Source organism: Gadus chalcogrammus, chromosome 14, assembly GCF_026213295.1.
Source record: "Gadus chalcogrammus isolate NIFS_2021 chromosome 14, NIFS_Gcha_1.0, whole genome shotgun sequence".
In the NCBI taxonomy this organism is placed as follows: domain Eukaryota; kingdom Metazoa; phylum Chordata; class Actinopteri; order Gadiformes; family Gadidae; genus Gadus; species Gadus chalcogrammus.
The window spans coordinates 4,690,867-4,712,712 of NC_079425.1; the positions used below are offsets into that span (position 1 = coordinate 4,690,867).

At 50.2% G+C, this 21,846-nt stretch overlaps 1 protein-coding gene and 1 pseudogene across 1 annotated transcript; one reads left to right on the forward strand and one right to left on the reverse strand.

Annotated features, from left to right (window-relative positions):
• On the forward strand, positions 1-9,061 carry atic (5-aminoimidazole-4-carboxamide ribonucleotide formyltransferase/IMP cyclohydrolase). Its single transcript, XM_056608486.1, has 15 exons — positions 1-168; positions 339-465; positions 644-787; positions 1,306-1,394; positions 1,934-2,085; positions 2,988-3,142; positions 3,505-3,632; positions 4,409-4,516; positions 4,788-4,873; positions 4,972-5,061; positions 6,310-6,435; positions 6,668-6,760; positions 7,179-7,361; positions 7,582-7,737; positions 8,375-9,061. The coding sequence occupies exons 1-15, from the start codon at positions 150-152 to the stop codon at positions 8,492-8,494; spliced, it is 1,776 nt and encodes a 591-aa protein (XP_056464461.1). The 5' UTR covers positions 1-149; the 3' UTR covers positions 8,495-9,061.
• LOC130403615 (fibronectin-like) overlaps positions 9,014-21,846 on the reverse strand; it is a 26,444-nt pseudogene continuing 13,611 nt past the window's right edge.

Consider the following 21,846-nt stretch of genomic DNA (forward strand, 5'->3'; position numbering starts at 1 on the left):
AACGTGCGTGTCTCTCTCGCTTCCCTGTCTCTCCACAGGCTCTGCATTCATTCTCTGTGCGCAGCAGGTCAATAACTTACTCACCCAACTCCGAAGAGAGTGAACCAGCCTCCGTCTTTCGGTCACTTTTTGTTGGTCCCGCTGCAGACATGGCCAGCTCTGAACTTGGTAAGCCTTTCTGTTGTTTTCGCATACTTAATAATAAAGCTCCATCGTGCTCAATGCTAACACAAACCCTGGCTCTTCCTAACTGAGCCGAGTTCAATCGGAGAACTCAGAAAATGGTCGTAAACTACCTCGCCTACTTGAATAACTGTTGTATTTTTTGACACCCACAGCTCTGTTGAGTGTGTCCGACAAGTCCGGACTGTTGGAGTTCGCCAAAAGACTCGTGAACACGGGTCTATCGCTGGTGGCGTCCGGGGGAACCGCGAAGGCGCTGCGGGATGCTGGCCTGGCGGTGAGGTAGGCCCACCATGACCCGGTTTAGACTACTCCTGCTCTCTTTCTCAGGGTGTAAACACAGTACTACATCGCAGTTGTTCCTATTTTGTGAGTGTTGCATATAAAGTGTGTGTGTGTGTGTGTGTGTGTGTGTGTGTGTGTGTGTGTGTGTGTGTGTGTGTGTGTGTGTGTGTTTCAGGGACGTGTCTGAGCTAACTGGTCATCCAGAGATGCTCGGAGGGCGGGTGAAGACCCTGCACCCCGCAGTCCACGGAGGCATCCTTGCCCGACGCACCCCGTCAGACATGGCTGACATGGAGAAGCTGGGCTACAGTCTGGTCAGGTGAGACTTGGTCACACAAACCAGTCACAATTGATAAAGATGAAGCCAGATGTTGGAGCCTATGATCCTAGTGAATTGATTAACTGAAACCCCCACGACACGTGGATCAGATCTTCCGACAGTAATTGAGGATGTGTTGCTGGTCTCATGACGTGGGTCATTATACCAATGGAGGGAGGAGTGGTTAACGTCTGTTCTCTCAAACAAGCCTTTGATTGGTAGGTCAGTTTTTTGAGAGATGTCAAGCACATGATTGCTATTAATCAGAGTTTGACATGGTAAAACCTTAACGTGGGCTCCTACTCACCAGATGCTCACCGTCAGTAGAATTAATAAAAGAACTGACGAGCAGAAAGTTGTCAGCCTCTATTGGTTGTATAAAAACTATTCATCCAAAAAATAAATAAACGAGATCCAAAACAAGTTAAAACAGGTAATTTGCAACAACTTTAAAACTGACCGGACTCATTCAAGTGCCAGCTGCATTCCCCGGATTTATGAAGTGTCTGTTTGTGTAGGGTGGTGGTCTGTAACCTGTACCCCTTCGTGAAGACCATCTCCAGCCCCGATGTGACGGTGGAGGACGCAGTGGAGCAGATTGACATCGGTGAGAAGCGGGCCTAGAGCACGGGGACTCCATGGTGTTGTCCAATCACAGAAAATAACTAGTCGCAGTGGTATTAGACGCTGAGTGATTAAAATGTCTCCACAATCAAGTCTTTACAGAGAGTTAGTATCGTGCTGCAGTGTACCTTCTATCAGTTGCAATTCTATGGCTCATACATGCATGGTTTTCTCAACCAAATCCTGATGACAATTTCTTTAACACGGGTTGCTACATTCAAAGCTTAAAGGTTAGGCTTCCCGGACAACAACAGTATAACTCGAAAGGTCTGTGTGGATGGTGAAGCTTCATCCGAGCAGCGGTTTGTTATTGGCGTCTGCGTCCCAGTGAGGATTACGCTTCTCAGACACTTGTAGTTTAACACCATGGTGTGTGGCACATTTCGTACACAACATTGCTCATTATTAACGCCCCTACACAACCACGGTACAAATGAAGATCACCAAGTTGCAGGAGGTCGTAACCATGGGAATATCTGATCAACCGTGTGTGTGTGTGTGTGTGTGTGTGTGTGGTTGTAGGCGGGGTCACACTGCTCAGAGCGGCGGCCAAGAACCACGCCCGCGTCACCATCGTGTGCGACCCGGCCGACTACCCCCTGGTTGCCACGGAGATGGAGGGCTCCGAGGGCAAGGACACGACGCTTGAGACCCGCCGGACCCTGGCTCTGAAGGTATGACATCGCAGTTTAGAACATTGGAAAGAGTTGGCGTCACCCGCTTGATGAGGTCAGGGATTGACCGGCAGCAGTTGGATTGGCTGATCCTGTCATGTGGGTGAACTTTGTGGTTAAAGCACATCTCCAACTGTATTCCACTGTTGGAAATCTGTCTTTTCCCCTTCAGGGGTCAACTTTGCCGTACAATCACAAAGAAACCAATGTTTCACTCTTTAAACATTGTTATCGGTCTTGTCTGTTGTCGTGGTTTTCTGTGTCACATGAGGACAGCGACTGAATTGTGCTGAGTTGTGGTTAAGCTGCTGATTTAATCGCCATTGATAGTATGCGGCTGGTGTTGTGGCGTAATGTTCCCAATTTGGTCCAACACATGATTTTATCTGTTCAATTTGACCAAATTTGTCCAAATCCGCCAACAAACCTCTGACCAAAGTCCACCTGGGGTCCCGAAGGGTCACCCGCTGAAAGGCAGAATTGTAACATTTGTTTCGATTGATTCTTATGCTAACACTTGAGCTCATCTGGTAAATGTGCACATCGGTCATCAGTAAACTAAGGTAGTGTCTAGGCTGTGTGTCAGTCACACACTCGCTGTTTGTACTGAGTTCACAGATGCTACTCAATGCTACTGATGAATGGACCCAAATAAACCTGTTTGAATCCTAACGTACAAAGATGCCTACAGTTGTGGGCCTACAACGCAAATTGACATTTAAAACCATTAACCTTAATCAGATGTTGAAATGTGTTTCAAAAACCGTCACTCTTGTAAACTGTTGTTTTTCAGTGATTTTTTGTCATTGATTATTTTTTACAGTGCTTCTAAACAGTGAATCTGAGATCGATAAGAAGTCCCCTTCATCCTAATATGACTCTAATCCGAATCTATGTCCCAGGCCTTCACCCAGACGGCGCAGTACGATGACGCCATCTCAGACTACTTCCGGGGCCAGTATAGCCGCGGGGTTTCCCAGCTGCCCCTGCGCTACGGAATGAACCCCCACCAGGCCCCGGCCCAGCTCTACACCCTGCACTCTGCTCTGCCCCTCAAGGTAGGCTCCTCCCACTCAGAGACGGGCCGCTCCCCCTCACAGCTGATCCCTCCCACTACTATGTAAGCCCCACCTACTCATAGATGAGCCACTCCCCCTTACAGGTAACCCCTCCCACTCATATATAAGCCACACCCACTCAGAACCTTGTAGTATAACTATTTAAGACACTCATCACGGTTTAGCCCCTCCCTCTCACAGCTGAGATCCTTGATTGGCATACTTATCTATAAATTGTTACATCTGAATATTGTTGATTGTTATGGTATTTATATTACGTTCAGTGATGGGTTGTCGGTATTGTACAAATGGAATCCTAAAGTAGGTTGGTGTTGTAGTGCTCACTGTTTGTGGGTTCCTCAGTGGTGAACGGTTCCCCTGGCTTCATCAACCTGTGTGACGCCCTCAACGCCTGGCAGCTGGTCAGGGAGCTGAAGGCTGCCCTGGGACTGGCCGCTGCCACCTCCTTCAAGCACGTCAGCCCTGCAGGTAATGTATTCCCAACCGTCAATGCGTTTACTGTCTCTCTCTCTCTCTCACGCCCTCTCTACTTATGTTTCTCGATCCATCTCTCTCTCTTTGTGGTTCTCTGTGTCTGTCGCTCTTTCTCTATCTATCATCTCTGGTCTCCATTTTTGTCTCTTGTCTATCCATCTCTCTCTTGTTCTCTCTGTCTATCCCTGTCCATCTGTCTGTTTATCTGTGTCTCTATTTCGCTCTCTTTGTCTCACTGTATCAAAGTCCCTGTCTGTCTCACTGTCTCTCTTTGTCTCACTGTATCAAAGTCCCTGTCTGTCTCACTGTCTCTCTTTGTCTCACTGTATCAAAGTCCCTGTCTGTCTCACTGTCTCTCTTTGTCTCGCTGTATCAAAGTCCCTGTCTGTCTCACTGTCTCTCTTTGTCTCGCTGTATCAAAGTCCCTGTCTGTCTCACTGTCTCTCTTTGTCTCACTGTATCAAAGTCCCTGTCTGTCTCACTGTCTCTCTTTGTCTCGCTGTATCAAAGTCCCTGTCTGTCTCACTGTCTCTCTTTGTCTCACTGTATCAAAGTCCCTGTCTGTCTCACTGTCTCTCTTTGTCTCACTGTATCAAAGTCCCTGTCTGTCTCACTGTCTCTCTTTGTCTCACTGTATCAAAGTCCCTGTCTGTCTCACTGTCTCTTTGTCTCACTGTATCAAAGTCCCTGTCCGTCTCACTGTCTCTCTTTGTCTCACTGTCTCTCTCTACCTCTTGTCTGGCTGTCTCCCCGGTTCTTCGTGTCTCCAGGAGCTGCGGTGGGGGTTCCTCTGTCCGAGGAGGAGGCCAAGGTGTGCATGGTGAGCGACATGCTGCAGGACCTCACCCCGTTGGCCTCCGCCTACGCCAGGGCCAGAGGTCAGTCATCATCATCATAATATTATAGAATAATCGAGTGCAGAAAAAGCGGGAGAATTTTGAGAAAATAGCTGATGGTCCTGCTATTACTCTTGGAACTTTTTGAGATGTTGGCCTTCCAAACTGTATTTAGTGAATTCTTTTCATATTTTGCCTTGCATTTGAGTGATTAAAAACTCTAAAATACTGCAGAATGTATCTGAAACACTTTGCTCCATGACATTCCCTAATGACTTGTCTGTCGACACAAATCCCCTTCCTGTCCCCAAAGGTTCCGACAGGATGTCGTCTTTCGGAGACTTCATCGCCCTGTCGGACGTTTGTGACGTCCCCACGGCCAGGATCATATCCAGAGAGGTAGGTGACAGGCTTCCCTGTCGACCAATAGGAAGGCTTTTCATTGGCTCGGCAAACCCTAACCCTGAGTGTCCTGGTGTCTGATTGGTTGTTCCCAGGTGTCTGACGGCATCATCGCCCCGGGATACGAGGAGGAGGCTTTGAAGATCCTGGCCAAGAAGAAGGGCGGGAAATACTGTGTTCTCCAGGTACAAAGACACCTCGATAATGAGTATTAAATAAATACTGTGTTCTCCAGGTACAAAGACACCTCGATAATGAGTATTAAATAAATACTGTGTTCTCCAGGTACAAAGACACCTCGATAATGAGTATTAAATAAATACTGTGTTCTCCAGGTACAAAGACACCTCGATAATGAGTATTAAATAAATACTGTGTTCTCCAGGTACAAAGACACCTCGATAATGAGTATTAAAGAAATACTGTGTTCTCCTGGTACAAAGACTCCTGGATACTGAGTAATTAATAAATACCGTATTTTCCGGACTATAAGTCGCGGTTTTTTTGTAGTTTGGCTTGCCCTGCGACTTATATTTCGAAGCGACTTATATGCCAAAATTGTGCGTACATAATCTTCGGCCGCATGATGGCACCGTCATTCATTAGGCCTACAACTGAACGCTGCAAGCCTACTGCACCACCGAATAAATTATATTCTCGTCGTCATCGTCCTCAATGTCCTCCGGTTCAACCAAAGCTACCCCAGCCTTAGCTGCAATGTTGTGCAACATAGCTGTCACACATATCACAGCGCATGACTTGGCCGGCGAAAACTGGAGCCCTCCGCTGGACTTGTGAAGGCATAAAGCGCAACTTCCACCTCCCGATCGTGCCCTCAGGTTTAGGACCGCGGCGCCGGCGCATACGCGTCCGGTGGAATCCCGGTGTCACTGAATTCGGTATAGGCCTACTCTCAGAACTACGAGTGGGACCGACACACCTATATTGCTATTGCAATTTTATTCAGTCTCTCCAGACTAAACGTTCTTGTTTAAATGTTTAAAAATAAATGCGACTTATACACCGATGCGACGTATATATGTTTTTTTCCTCGTCATGGAGCATTTTTTGACTGATGCGACTAATACTCGGGAGCGACGTATAGTCCGGAAAATACGGTACTGTGTTTCCCAGGTACAAAGACTCCTGGATAATGAGTATTTAATAAATACTGTGTTTCCCAGGTACAAAGACTCCTGGATAATGAGTATTTAAGAAATACTGTGTTCTCCTGGTACAAAGACTCCTGGATACTGAGTAATAATCAACATACTGTATTCTCCGGGTGTTACTTTCTTACAACCTGTTCAACAGGTCGTCGTGTTTCGGTTGTTCCTGCAGATTACGGGTGGTCACGGTTGTCGCCATGACAACCCGGTGACCACGGCCAGCGATGGGTCGTCGTGGTAACGGGTGTGTTCTGTCCGTCCCAGATGGACCCGGCCTACGAGCCAGACGAGCCGGAGGTCCGCGTGCTCTTCGGGCTCCACCTCAAGCAGAGGCGGAACGGCGCCCCCATCGACAAGGAGCTCTTCAGCAACGTGGTTTCCAAGGGAACGGTGAGCCGCTCCTCATGCCTGGATCGTGCGGTTCCCACAGGCTATCCCATAATAGTTTTACAGGGCCCTCTACTCAAATCTCACCATATATATATTTTTTAAATATATCCACCATTTCACAACAGTTTAAACATCTGAGTATTTGAACATGTTAACAACATGTTAATAACGCCAACCTGGAGGATATCTAGTCTCCCAGCAGCTGACGCTCTGATTCTGTTCCGTTCTCCAGCTCTCTGAGAAGGCCCTGCGCGACCTGACTGTGGCGACCATCGCCGTCAAATACACCCAGTCCAACTCTGTGTGCTACGCCAAGGACGGCCAGGTAACGAGGGTCTGGGGCGTTAGAGGAAGGGTCTCTTCACCTCTAGGCCCAAAGGTGTCTGTTGATGAAATCAGCCCAGATGTCAGTATTACCTTTTGGGGGGTCTTTGGTCATATGACCTGAACTAGAGCTCTGTCCATGTAGGGTCAGGGCCCCCCCCCCAGGTTGTGTTTGAGTTAGGGTTTAGGGTTTTGTCTGGCGGGAAATTGACGAGAGAGTTTCAGAAGATCTGTGGCGATCTTTCGGCAGATCAGGTTACTAGGCAGACCTTTCGTATTGGTACTCCAGTGCTAATATGTAATATCTTGGGACAAATACACAAGCAAGATGTTAACGAAGAGCTAGTTAGTCATTGTTCAGCAGCGCGGACACAAGCTTTGGACATACCTGCGTTAACACTTTGTGTGCATCCGTCCAGGTGATCGGTATCGGCGCCGGGCAGCAGTCTCGTATCCACTGCACCCGTCTGGCCGGCGACAAGGCGGACAACTGGTGGCTCCGGCGCCACCCCAGGGTGCTGGGGATGAAGTTCCGCTCCGGGGTGAAGCGGGCCGAGATCGCCAACGCCATCGACCAGTACGTCAGCAACACCATCGGAGAGGTGAGCGCGGCTACCGCGGGAGAAACGCAGGGGGGGGTGTGTGTGTGTGTGTGTGTGTGTCTAGATGTGTGTGTGTGTGTGCGCAGGGGCGTGTGTCTAGATGTGTGTATGTGTGTGTGTCTAGATGTGTGTGTGTGTGTGTGTGTGTGTGTGTGTGTGTGTCGATGTGTCTGGAGCACCAGTTTGAGGGGGGCTGTGTGTGTGTGTGTGTGTGTGTCAGGGTCCGGACCTGGCGGCCTGGAAGGCGATGTTCGAGGAGGTCCCCGAGCCGCTGACGGAGACGGAGAAGAAGACCTGGGTCGGCTCTCTGCAGGGCGTGGCCCTCAGCTCCGACGCCTTCTTCCCCTTCAGGGACAACGTGGACCGCGCCAGGAAGGTACGTCTGTCACACACACGGATGCACACCTCCACCAACCGTTTAACTGGATCTAATCGATTGGTGTTTTAACTTAATCTACTCTGCTAGTCTCTTAGCTTCTGTTCATCGATCCTTCTGGGAGAATCGAATCTCGTGTCTTTACACTTCTACTGCAACAACCACTGGAATCAAAGTTTGAACCTTCTATCAACCCCCAACTGATCTAGAGCAGGGGTCCACAACCTTTTTGAACCTGAGAGCTACTTCATGGGCACCGAGTCATACGAAGGGCACCCAGTTCTATACACTCTTCTGAAATAACAAATTTGCTCAGTTTGCCTTTTAGTTATATATTACTATTGATGATTAATGACACTCCTCTATGTGAAGACATGTTAATTAATTAAGTCATGTTAATGATTTCTCACAAAAATTATCAACAATGAGTTAAAAAAGGTGGGAAAGAGTTGTTCAAGAATGAGTAGTGCTATTTTTAGAACAGGCCTGCGGGTGCCTCATGTGGTCCTTGCGGGCGCCATGGTGCCCGCGAGTGCCGTGTTGGTGACCCCTGACCTAGAGTCTCCTCTTCCTTGTATTTTCTCCTTTCCCTTCTCCGGCCTTCCTCATCACACCGTCTCCTCGTCCTCCTCCGCAGAGTGGTGTGGCGTTCATCGCGGCCCCCGGGGGCTCCACGGCCGACGACGTGGTGATCCAGGCCTGCAACGAGCAGGGCATCACCCTGGCACACACCACCCTGCGCCTCTTCCACCACTGAGCTCCTCTGTGGGAGCCTAGGGCCTACAGCTGCTTCAGCACACTGGCTCTGTGTCCAGACCACTGTCGGGAGACCGTAGTTACTTAGCTTTGCTATCTGTTACATTCCTAATGCTGTTACTGCACAACGTGATGCGGATGGGTCACCAGGGCACAACATGGCGTCCATTCCTATCCTACTAATGGAATAACAACTGTTGGTTTCTTACTCATGTTTACATCTTGTATTAAAGCGCTGCTGTAGAAAGAGTCGGCTCTATTTTGTTCTTTGGGCAACAGTTGGGGCTAATGGAGGTTGTGTTAATGCTATTATTATGAATTAACACCAATAGTCTTAACCCCTTTTTTGGATCAATACCATTATCTGGTTAGAGACTGATCTTGATTGCAGTTTTAGATTTATTGTCTTATTTTACTGGCGAGTAAACAAACAAGTGACCCTGATGTGGTGTTAATGGTAAGCAGCTGTTACAACAAACAGTCCTGTTTGAATCTGTTGACAATACAAGGCTAATTATATAGGGTTTTATTAGTAGTACTTGTAAAATAAACTGCCAAGTTGTTTAAATCTGTCCAGCTTTATTAAATTCAGATTCTTGTTACAGGAGCAGTACAAAAAAATACAAAAATAATCTTGCACACCCCACTACAGGCACTCGCACACACAGTGACAGGAAGTAAAAAATAGTTCTGAGGAACATAACGAACTCACTCTGTCCACCACACACACTTCTAGCTCCTCCCTACTAAGAGACGGGAGGCCACGAACCAAACATGCACTTCCATGAACATTCCACTGCTTATTACAGCCACATTCTGCACAACAGTGCTTGATTTAGGACAACTTGTACGCTGCCATTAAGAAATCATATTTTGTGCCACAATACATAAAAATGGTGAGATTTATGAGAGTATAAAATAGGAGAGCGACATGCTCTCGGAAAAGGTAAGAACACAAACGCAGTGAAATACAAGGTGCTGTGCAATGAAGAGAAAGGCACTAGGGATGGAAAGTCAAAGCAAACGTAGAACAGAAAATCTAGATACGAGTAGCAGAGCAACAGTTTCAGTGTGTTAGGCTTGTCGCTATGACAACCCGGGGAACGGAAGATGATGGGGGGGGGGGGGAGATTCTACTCCAGGGGGCTGTGGATGGCGTCAGCCAGCAGGTCTGGTCGGAGACATTCGATGGGACAGTGTAGTTTCTAGTGGGACACAAGAAGGGAATTGAGACGTAGGCCGACGGGGAAACTAAAATTGTCTATAGTTTATACGTTCTATTTAATGTTTGGTGATTAATATGTACATTATTTTGTATGCTTGGTATTTCTTCCCTACCATACCAAGCCGATCCTTCTGGGTCACCTAAACTTATTAGGTGACCCTAAACACTAAAGTCCATGTGGACAGTTTGCATGGTCTGACATTACTTGTATAACCTGCGACGTTAACCAATCACCACTCGGTACTTGCAGTGCTGGAGGCGGGGTGAGTGTGATTGACAGTGGGCCCTGAGCACCACACTCACCGGTTTGAAGGGGTTGTTGTCCCCGTAGCGGACCGGCTGTAGCAGGCTGGCATCCACCCCTGTGCCCGGCTTGCGGCAGTTCTCACAACTCCAGCCCTTCAAGAGAACAACCAGAGAGAGCGTTTGGGTCAACATGGAGGAAGGACAGTGTAGGTAGGGGCTTGGGGGACGAAAGGTTCTGGGTTTGAGCCCGAATGACAAGAGTGTAACCTGTAGGCATCCTTAACCCCAACCTGCGCCTTAATGACCTGTCTCTGTACTGTCTAACCCCCACCTGCTCCTTAATGACCTGTCTCTGTACTGTCTAACCCCTACCTGCTCCTTAATGACCTGTCTCTGTACTGTCTAACCCCTACCTGCTCCTTAATGACCTGTCTCTGTACTGTCTAACCCCTACCTGCGCCTTAATGACCTGTCTCTGTACTGTCTAACCCCTACCTGCTCCTTAATGACCTGTCTCTGTACTGTCTAACCCCCACCTGCTCCTTAATGACCTGTCTCTGTACTGTCTAACCCCTACCTGCTCCTTAATGACCTGTCTCTGTACTGTCTAACCCCTACCTGCTCCTTAATGACCTGTCTCTGTACTGTATGACCCCTACCTGCTCCTTAATGACCTGTCTCTGTACTGTCTAACCCCTACCTGCTCCTTAATGACCTGTCTCTGCACTGTCTCACCCATACCTATGACCTGTCTGTACTGTCTAACCCCTATGCCCCTTCTCTGTACTAGCTAACCCCATTCATAGATAGATAATATATAATCAATGAATAGATGATAGGTGTCTTGGTGTAGGGTCGTGTCTCACCTGCTGTCCTCCAAAGCAGGAGCACGTGCAGATGGCTCCTTCGTACTCCTTCTGCCACTGCTGGCCCACATTGTACGAGTTCCCCTCATCGTAACACACCGATTCATCTACACACACACAAACACACACACACACACACACACACACGCACACACACACACGAGCGCACGCACGCACACACACGCACACAGCTTAGTCAAGACACAACACAATACAGGCAGAACAAAACACACATCATCTTCTACAACACAACACGCACAACACACCCAATCCAACGCAACTCCACACAACACACCCACACACACCACCCCGGGAATCGAACCAGGAACTTACGCGGTTCACACTTGAACTCGCCCTTGCCGTTGCCCAGACACGTGCAGCTCATCATGTGGCCGTTGTCGGCCTTGCGGTCCCACTTCTCGCCCACGCGGTAGTTGTGGCCGTTGTCATGACACCACTCTGGGGTGAAATAAAGCGTTGGTTAGGGGACGGGGTTAATATTCTTGTGTGTATTAGTATTTATTCACATATATCATGTTGTTAACATGATTGATCATGATTATTATACAGTTTGTTATACATGAATACTATTAATCATATTATTATATTCATTAAAATGATTGGCGATTCTGAACTACATGTATATATACTATAATATCCATTTTTCTTTTGTTGTTTTTGATTAATTTTCCTCTCATGAAGACCTTAAAACCTGTTTAAATCATATGAACACTGGTTCATATTATGTATTATATAAATAATACATTTATGTATTATATACTGTATATGTATTATTTATATACATATGCATAATCTCAACGAATGGTGCCGACCGTAACACAAAATGGACGACGTCCTGACGGTTGTGTGTGTAAACAGTCGACCTCGCTGAGGCTCATATTCCTATCCACTACAGTCTTTGGTGCAGCGCTGCATTGTGGGGGAGTGAGTCTTACTGGAGGAGTCGCAGCGGAAGTGGCCGCTGCCCATGCCCAGGCACTTGCACCACAGCTTGAAGCCCGTCTCGGACATGCGCTCCCACTGGGCGCCCACCTCGTGGTTGGTGGCCGTGAAGGCGTCGTAGCAGGAGTCGCTGCCAGAGGCCCCGCCTTCGCTGACTGAAGAGGGGGAGAGGGGCGAGAGGGAGGGAGGGAGGGAGAGGGAGGGGGAGAGAGAGAGAGAGAGAGAGAGAGAGAGAGAGAGAGAGAGGGGCGAGAGGGAGGCGAGAGAGAGGGAGGAGAGAGAGAGAGAGAGAGAGGGGCGAGAGGGAGGGAGGGAGAGAGAGAGAGAGAGAGAGGGAGGGAGAGAGAGAGAGAGAGAGAGAGAGAGAGAGGGGTGAGAGAGAGAGGGAGCGAGAGAGAGAGGGAGCGAGAGAGAGAGAGAGAGAGAGAGAGAGAGAGAGAGAGAGAGCGGGAGCGGTGGTGATTAGGGGGAAGAGAGAGAGAGGAAGGGAGTGATTAGAATACAATAATATTTAATCATATTTAATTATAATAGTTCCAGAATTAAGGTTCAGGAAAATCCCGAAAGACTCTCAGAGAAGCTCGACCATTGCCATTTTCCCAAATCGGCAGTCAGTACTGGGGTGTTGAGATATATCCTGAAAGCAGACCTAGTTTCTGGTCTCACCTGAGTTGCCGGCGGTGATGTAGGTGTCCAGGATCTTCTCCTTCAGGAGCCCCCTCAGTGCCTCCACGATGACGTTGTAGGAGACCCCAGAGCTCAGGCCCACCAGGGTGGCGCCGGTGGCGGTGTTGGGCAGACGCATCTGACACACGACGAGACGAGATGCATCACTGAATCAATCACGCCTCGATGAAGCGCTTCACTCATTGATTGCCGGGGCTTCTCGACACTCGTTGGGCATCAAAACTGAGTGTCTCACTCAAACGGTAGTCCTACTCTCATGCCACAATCGATAACACTCCAACAAACACCTTCACTACCACCACGAGGCTGCAGGCCTACTGCCTCGCTCACCTAGAACTCCCATCTCTAATACCACCACCATATCCCCCCCCCCCCCCTCTCATACCTTCACTTCAACCGCTAGGGCGGAAGTCCAGGCCTAAAAAAATGTTTTGTTTGGTTCCGGTTTCCGACCGACCCTGTCAATTTATGTGTGACCCAAATTATGTTATGAGCTTTAAAAAAATAAATAAAAATTAGGGTTTTAAAATTATACATTTTTTTTGATGCAAACTATAATTACGTTTTGGTACAGCACCTCTTCATTCTGTACAAGGATGAGCGAATTTTCTCGTTTTTAAATGAAAACAACCTACCTATCAATCGCTGCCGCTGGAAAAAATAAAATAAAAAAATAAAATAAATTCCCTACCTACCCATGACCTCAACTGACAACCAACAGGAACCAAACTTTTTTTTTTTTTATGCCCCATCTCTAATGCCCCCAGCAATCACACCCCCACTACCACCGCTACGCCGGCAGGCCTACTGCCTCGCTCACCTGGAATTCCGTCTCCCCACTCTGGGAGGGCGGGCGGCAGGTGACCAGGTAGGCGGTGCTTTGGCGGTAGGCGGGCCAGCGAACGGTGGTGCGGGTCTGGGCCTCCTGGGGCAGCCCGGTGGACCTCTCTATGAAAGCATACGGGTTAACAGCGGGCAGCTGGGGTTCCACCACGGGGATGCGGTTCCCGTCACGGTCGGGCAGCGGCAGCAGCACCAGCGTCTCGCGCTGGGGCTGGGGCGTGCCGCCGCCCCCGGTACCGCTGTACTCGTACTCCACGCCCTGGCCGTGGCCGTCCTGGCCCGGCTGGCCGCTGGAGGTCACCAGGATGTCGGAGGTGTCGGGTTCCTCGGGGCTGGTGGGGATAAGCGAGGGCTCCACTTCTATGCGGGGCAGAGAGGGTTAGCGGGCAGGTTAGACTTGGGGAGCGGCAGGGGGGCGCAGTAGCATGTCGCGGCCAGCAGGGGGCGATGTTTCTCTTGTGCAACACCGTGGGTGTTTGAGAAGTATCGTCGACACACAGGGGATGTTTTGAATGGTGTTTCCAGAAGGCATTCAAAATCACAGATACTGTTTGAAGTTTCCTAATAAACAGTATCCACTGATTGTTTAATTCACAGCCTCTAGTGTTACAGAGGTGGTGTTATCTCTGCAGTAGTACTCAGTACTCCACAATTCCAAATGCTTGGATTACTTACTTGCTGTGTCAGTTAGAGTTCTGACTGTCTGTAGGCTACTATCATTCTGTGAAAACCTGCCTCAAGTCTGATGGGCTTGCATATAGTGTATAGCACAGTACCTTTAGAAGTACATACACTTGTTATGCAAATTGTGTGCATTACCAGACACACACACACACATAGGCACACGCACGCAAGTGCATACTTACCTTTGTGCTGTTTCCTAGGTGTGTGGAGTTGCTGCATTGTTTGATCTCATGCATATTTTTGTGTGTGTGTGTGTGTGTGTGTGTGTGTGTGTGTGTGTGTGTGTGTGTGTGTGTGTGTGTGTGTGTGTGTGTGTGTGTGTGTGTGTGTGTGTGTGTGTGTGTGTGTGTGTGTTTGTGTGTGTATGCGTGTGTATGTGTGTGTGTGTGTGTGTGTGTGTGTGTGTATAGCTTAAGCACTCACTGGTGTTGACTTTGCCCTCCAGGGCTGGGCTCTTCTGGTGGTTCTGCACGGCGTAGATCTTGATGAGGTACCGGGTGTTGGGTCTCAGGCCTGGAGGAACACAGTGCACAGAGTCAGACCTCACCAGTCCCACTCCGACCCCCCTCAAGGGCCTTCAGCAAGGCACGGGAGGGGCCCTTTATAATGAAGGGCCCCTAGGTCGCCACCACGGGATGTGATGTTGAACAGTCGTCACAAGCCATTTCAAAACTGAACAGTCCAGTGGTAGGCTGGTTGGTTGGTCTGTCTGTCCTACCAGTTGGTACAGTCCACTAGGCCGGCTGGTTGGTTGGCCTGTCTGTCCTACCAGTTGGTACAGTCTACTAGGCCGGTTGGTTGGTTGGTCTGTCTGTCCTACCAGTTGTACAGTCTACTAGGCCGGTTGGTTGGTCTGTCTGTCTGTCCTACCAGTTGGTACAGTCCACTAGGCCGGCTGGTTGGTTGGTCTGTCTGTCCTACCAGTTGGTACAGTCTACTAGGCCGGCTGGTTGGTTGGTCTGTCTGTCCTACCAGTTGGTAAAGTCCACTAGGCCGGCTGGTTGGTTGACCTGTCTGTCCTACCAGTTGGTACAGTCTACTAGGCCGGCTGGTTGGTCTGTCTGTCTATCCTACCAGTTGGTACAGTCCACTAGGCCGGCTGGTTGGTTGACCTGTCTATCCTACCAGTTGGTACAGTCCACTAGGCCGGCTGGTTGGTCTGTCTGTCTATCCTACCAGTTGGTACAGTCTACTGGGAAGGCTGGTCTATATCCTACCGGTTCACCACTAGGTAGGCTGGTTTATCTATCCTACTAGCTCGGTGGGACCCACCCACTTGTGACAGAACATAGTATGCTGAGGTTTGACATCTTTGTGGTTTCGGCTGGGGAGAGAGAGAGAGAGAGAGGAGAGAGAGAGAGAGAGAGAGAGAGAGAGAGAAACCACAGGGTACCGTGGATGGTGGCGTAGTTCTGGCCAGCGTGGGGGGACGGGCTGAGTGCGCGTGGGGGGTCCGCCGGACTCCTCGTAGGTGACGAAGTACCCGCTGAAGCGGGTGGAGGGGGGCTGCCAGCGGAAGGACACGCTGGTGGGGGTCAAGGACAAGAACTCCAGGTTGGTCGGGGGCAGGAACGCCGGCGCGGCTGAGACACAGAAACATGGACATTTATTTGATGCAAACACAATTAAAACCTGAAAGTAAAAATAAGCTAATCCTTGATGTATATATGTTTCATGTATTAACATTTTATTATTTTATTTGTGCTTTGTTTTTCCTTTATTATAATCGATATGAAAGAGAATTGGTGACTAACTCGAAAAGGTTCATTTAGTCTAACTTGTTTAATTTATAGGTTCATGTAAACAGACTAGTATCTCTTTTTACGTTTTTTTCCGACTACTTCTACTTCAGAAGCGTCACAGCAACATCCGACGCTTCTGAAGAAGACTGCAGGAAGTAGTCGAAACACGTCAAAGGTAAAAACTAAGAGATACTAGTCTGTTTACATGAACATGTCAATTAATAGAATGGGTGACCATCCCTAGAGTGGACTGTCTTTGTGTGTGCCGCCGCACCTGCGGTCTCAGTGAGTGTGTAGGGGGTCGATCTCTGTGTGGTGCCGCACCTGCGGTCTCAGTGAGTGTGTAGGGGGTCGATCTCTGTGTGCTGCCGTACCTGCGGTCTCAGTGAGTGTGTAGGGGTCGATCTCTGTGTGGTGCCGCACCTGCGGTCTCAGCGAGTGTGTAGGGGGTCGATCTCTGTGTGGTGCCGCACCTGCGGTCTCAGTGAGTGTGTAGGGGGTCGATCTCTGTGTGGTAGCGTACCTGCGGTCTCAGTGAGTGTGTAGGGGGTCGATCTCTGTGTGGTGCCGCACCTGCGGTCTCAGTGAGTGTGTAGGGGGCGATCTCTGTGTGGTGCCGCACCTGCGGTCTCAGCGAGTGTGTAGGGGGGCGATCTCTGTGTCGCGCCGCACCTGCGGTCTCAGCGAGTGTGTAGGGGGTCGATCTCTGTGTGCTGCCGTACCTGTGGTCTCAGTGATGATGTAGGGGGGACTCTTCGCGTCCCCCTTCAGCGTGTACATGGCGATCTCATAGGCGGTGTTCGGCTGCAGACCTTCAGCAGCGAGGGGGAACCAGAGGGGTGGTCAACGAGGGAAACACGCGGCCCATCTCTAATCAGTCTCGGTCAGTCTCGAACCTTACCGGTCAGGGTGAACTGCTTCCTGTCTCCCGGGACCACCTCCCTGACGGGGCCGCTGGATCTGTCCACGGGCGTGGTGATGATGAGGAAGCCGGAGATGGGCTCCATCTTGGTTCGCCACACCAGAGTGAAGGAGTTCTCTGTCCTCTCCCTGACGACGAGCTGCCGCGGAGCGCTCACTTCTACACACGGCGGGGACAGCGTCAGACTCAAGGCGCTGGGCGTGTGTTTGTTTATCTGTGTGTGTGTGTGTGTGTGTGTGTGTGTGTGTTGTGTGTGTGTGTGTGTGTGTGTGTGTGTGTGTGTGTGTGTGTGTATCTGTGTGTGTGTGTGTGTGTGTGTCTGTGTGTGTGTGTGTGTGTCTGAGTGTGTGTGTCTGTGTGTGTGTGTGTCTGTGTGTGTGTTTGTGTTACCTTGCAGTGTGGTGACTTCTTCTGTTAATGGTTGGCTGGAGAGAGTGTTTTGAAGCGCAAACACCTGGACAATGTACGTGGTTCCCACCTGAAAAACACACATGCACACACACACACACACACACACATACACACACACACACACACACACACATACACACACACACCCACAAGTCATATTGAGGAATGAAACAACAGGAATAAAAACTCCTAGCTTCCACAATTAGCGGGCGCCAGGTCGAAGGGCAGGGCAGCACACAAGGGGGGCGTGGCCAGGACAGAAGGGGGAGGGGAGACGTGGGCGGGGGGCGGGGCCTACCATCAGGCCGCTGGCGGTGGCGCTGGTGGTGTCGGGGGCCAGGTTCAGCTCCTTGGCGGGCCCCTGGTAGCTGTCCTTGGGGTGGAACACCACGCGGTAGCCCGTGAGCTGGGAGTTGGGGGCGCGCCAGGACAGGACCACCGTGGTGGCCTCCAGGGAGTCCACCTTCAGGTCCGTGGGAGCGGGGATGGCTGGGGGGGTCATGGAGAGAGGAAAGACAACGGCGGGACAAAACGATGAATCAGAATGCCAGGATTGCTGCCAAATTAAGAAGGGAGTTGAGGAGGAAGAACCTTCTAGTCGTTAAGAAGAATCATCAGTCGTTTTTACATTTTTGTTCGCATCCCCCTTTGTTTTGTACAAACAAAAAGGGCAAGTGTGTGTGTGTGGTGTGTATTTGCGGTGTGTACATACACGCGCATGTATGTATGTATGGCTGTGTGGTGTGTGCCTTTGTGTGTACGTGCGTGTGCGGTGTGTATGCGTGTGTGTGTGGTGTGTGTGTATGTTTGCGTGGTTTGTACGTGTACGCGTGCGGTGTGTACGCGCGCCCGTGCATCTGCGTGTGTGTGTATCTGCATTCCGTGTGCTCGCGGTGTGCGGTGTGTATGTGCGCGGCGTGCGCGTGCATGTGCCAGGCGTGCGCCCCTCTGTGTGTGCGTGTCCGGACTGAGTGGCGGCTGCCCTGCTCCTACCGGTGGCCTGGGAGCCCACCAGCGGGCGGCTGGGGCGGCGGTCCCTGGTAGGCGATGACCTTGACGGTGTACACGGTGCCGGGTCGCAGGCCGCGCAGTAGCGCGGTGCTCTGGTCGGGGCGGGGGGCCGGGCGCAGCTCCCGCTCACGGTCCCCGGGGAGGGAGTACATCACCTGGTACTTGGAGACGGTGCCGCTGGGACGCGCCCAGGAGATCCGCATGGAGGTGGAGTCCACGTCGGAGAAGCTCAGCTGCTTGGGGGCGTCCATGTCTGCGGACGCAGGGAGAGGGGGTGAGGGTGTGGCCCCCTGGGGCTCCGGGTGTGGCACGACCGTTGTGGTGAACGGTATTACTGCTGCATTGTTTGTCTTTATTTCTTATACCTGATGGAAGTATGTTTTTCATTCCCTACGAGAGTTTTCTACTTTGCATAATAATAAAAAAAAAATATATATATATTTATAATAATATATAATAATTAGACATATATATAATTATTTTTTTATACATTGGTACTCAAGGTGGGGCCCTATTGTTGTTAAGGTGGCCGCCTTAACCATACAGTGCTGTGGGAAACACTGCTGTAGGGTTAGGTTAATGTAATTATAGTAATTATCTATATTTATAATAATATTATATATATTATATTATATATATTATTATATTTAAAATATTATATAATATATATCTATATCTAGATATTGTTATTGTGTTGAATTATTAGGATTTTTGTTGTTACTCTTATTTTAATCCTAACTGTTGGTAATATGCGTTATTATACATTTATCAACATTAATATCAGTACAAATAGTATTCAGTGTAGATTTGTCACAATGTCACAGTCCATTACAAACAAGCAAAACCAAAGGCCATTTCTGGTCATAGTGAACCAGGTCTCCACCAACCAGTGGTGGCGGTCTCCACGGCGGGCGGGGAGGCCTTGTTGTCCTTGTCCAGGGCGAACACCCGGACTGTGTAGACCGTGGACGGGTTCAGGCCAGTGATGGTCCTCTCTGTCTGGGCTGAACAGGACGGACAAGAGGACAGGAGGATGAGTAAGGGTGGCACCGAGGCCCAAAAAGAACGCGATTACGTCACCTGTATTAACTTTATACATATTAGTGAATAAATGGTGATATGTTCATATTTATATATTTTGTATCTCACACACACACACACACTCACACACACACACACACACACACACACATAACAGAAGTATGTATCCACAACAAGAACCGGTTCCAGCGGCTAAAGGACCAGCCGACGCCCCGGTAACGCACCTGGGCCCAGGACCTCGGAGAAGGTGTCCCTGGGCTGGTTCTCGGGGGTGCTGGAGATCCTGTAGCCGGAGACGGGGCCCGGCGCGGGGCTCCAGCGGACGGTCAGGGAGTTGGTGGTCTTCCCGGTGACCTCCAGGCCGACAGGGCTGTCCATTTCTGGGGGAGGGAGACACGTCGCGTCTCAGAGCGCATCTCTAGCAGTGACACTCACTCACACTGGGGGGGACGGGATTTGGCCGAAAGAAGAATATTGGTCCTTTTTCTGCAATGTTCAGACAATAACATCTATCGTGTGTTGTGCTGGTTTTATATACCATCCTTTGTTATTTCTTGAATATTTCGTTTTTTGTTTTGTACGTGTTGTCTTAATGCGACGTTTTAGCAAACTTACAATTAATATTATTGTGCCAGCATTGACGGCTTTGTTTGCAACTGAATCCAAACGCCGGTGGCTTTTTTAATATGAGTTCAAGGCTCTGAACTCCCTTCTGTCGATTGGCTATATTCCCCTACGTCCAACCCTAGTGTCCCCTGTCGGACACTCGTCCCTGAACCGCTCCTCACCGGTGGGTGTGTTTGACGGCGACGGGGGTGCTGTAGGAGGGGCTGTCCCCCCTCCGCTGACGGCGTACACGGTGATGGTGTAGTCGGTGGCCGAGCTCAGACCGGTGATGGTGGCGTTGGTCTCTCCCTGCCTGGCAGGGTGAACTCCTGTGGGGTCTCCCCAGCTGGGGGGGGAGAGAAGGAGAGAAAGAGAGAGGAAGAGAGAGGAAGAGGCAGAGGAGGGAGAGGGAGGGAGAGGGAGGGAGAGGGAGGGAGAGGGAGAAGGAGGAAGAGGCAGATGAAGGGGAGGGATAGGGAGAGGGGGAGAGGAGAGAAGAGAGGCAGAACAAGAGGAGGGTGGGAGGCGGGGTGAAGGAGGGAGGGAGAGGGAGAGACGAAGGAAGAGAGGCAGAAGAGTAGAAGGAAAGGAGCACGTTAAGGTCGGTCGATTATTAGTGCTGCTATTTGTATCGTTTAGATTGGGGTGTCGTGTTCTTTTGTACTGCGATTGATGACTGAGTCAGGCTGTACTTCGCTCCCGTAGGTGACCCTGTAGTACCTCACTGGGGCCGAGGGGGCGTCCAGCTGATGCTGATCTTGGTGGGCTCAGAGTAGACCACCCCGCCAGGTCACTGGGGGCGTCCGAGGCTGGGAGACAGTAACACAGCTCTGTGATAGTCACCACTGTCGCCAAAGAAACCATAAGTACGCTGTTCAATGTTAAAAACGGTAATTGACTGCATTTATATTGCGCTTTTCTAACCAGTTGACGCTCAAACTGCATTACAATATTATCTAACTTTCACCCATTCATGCACACACAACACACACACACACACCGACGGCGGTGACATCCATGCAAGGCAACAGCCAGCTCGTCGGGAGCGATCAGGGTGAGGCGTCTTTCTCAGGAACCCTCGACACTCAGCTAGGAGGGAGCCGGGGATTGAACTGGCAACCTTCCGGGTTCCAGCCAACTCCGCTCTACGTCCATCCCGGGCCACATTCTGCCCCAGTCAACATAGTTTGAGCGTCACCATATTTTTTCATCTTTTTGACGCTTGCAGACAGACTGCAGCTAGGGAGGGCTGCGGGAATTTAACCCAGGACTTACACATATGTATATAAACAGCACTAGTACTCACTAGTGCCCTGAGTGCCGGTGAGAGGTAGGCTTTCGTCGCGGGCGTTGACGGCGAACAGTGACACCAGGTACTCGGTATCGGGCTCCAGGGTGGTCAGGGTGTAGTGGTTCCGGCTCGGGGGCAGGCGCTCCTCCCTGAACCGCTTGTTGTTCACCTGCTCGTAGCGCAGCCGGTAGCCGCTGATCACGGCCGTGGGCGCCACCCAGTGGACGGTGAAGGAATTGGTGGCGATTTCAGAGAAGTCCAGACCGGTGGGGGAGTCCAGGGCTGGGTGGTGGTGGGGGGTGGGGAGGAAGAGGTGGAGGGGAGGAAGGGGGAGGTCAGAGCTACACACAGATGCACGAACAACTACAAATGCACAACCACGCAAGGAACCGAAAACAGCTATTTTGTTTGTCCAACTCACTGGTTTTCTGTGTTGTTGTGACCGGCACGCTCTCTCGGTCTCCGAACACAACCACCACGCTGATGTGGTACTCGGTGTAGGGCAGGAGGTCTGCACGGGACCACAAGAGGAACACACCAATGTCTAATCACTGACAATAACTAGGAAAAAGAAGGTGCAGCAAGAAACTGTTTTACCCAGTCCTGTAACCTGTGAGCAGCATATGCGTCTTGCTAGACTTATAAAGTTATAACTTTAAACAGATATCATGATGATCAACATCATCATTGATACAAAAATGACTGCAGACTGCAACAAAGTGCTTCATGTCCGAACCAGACGTGTACAGTAAACAGGATGTAAAAGTGCACATGTGGCTCAGGGTACGTGAGCAGATGCTACAGTACAGTGGAGG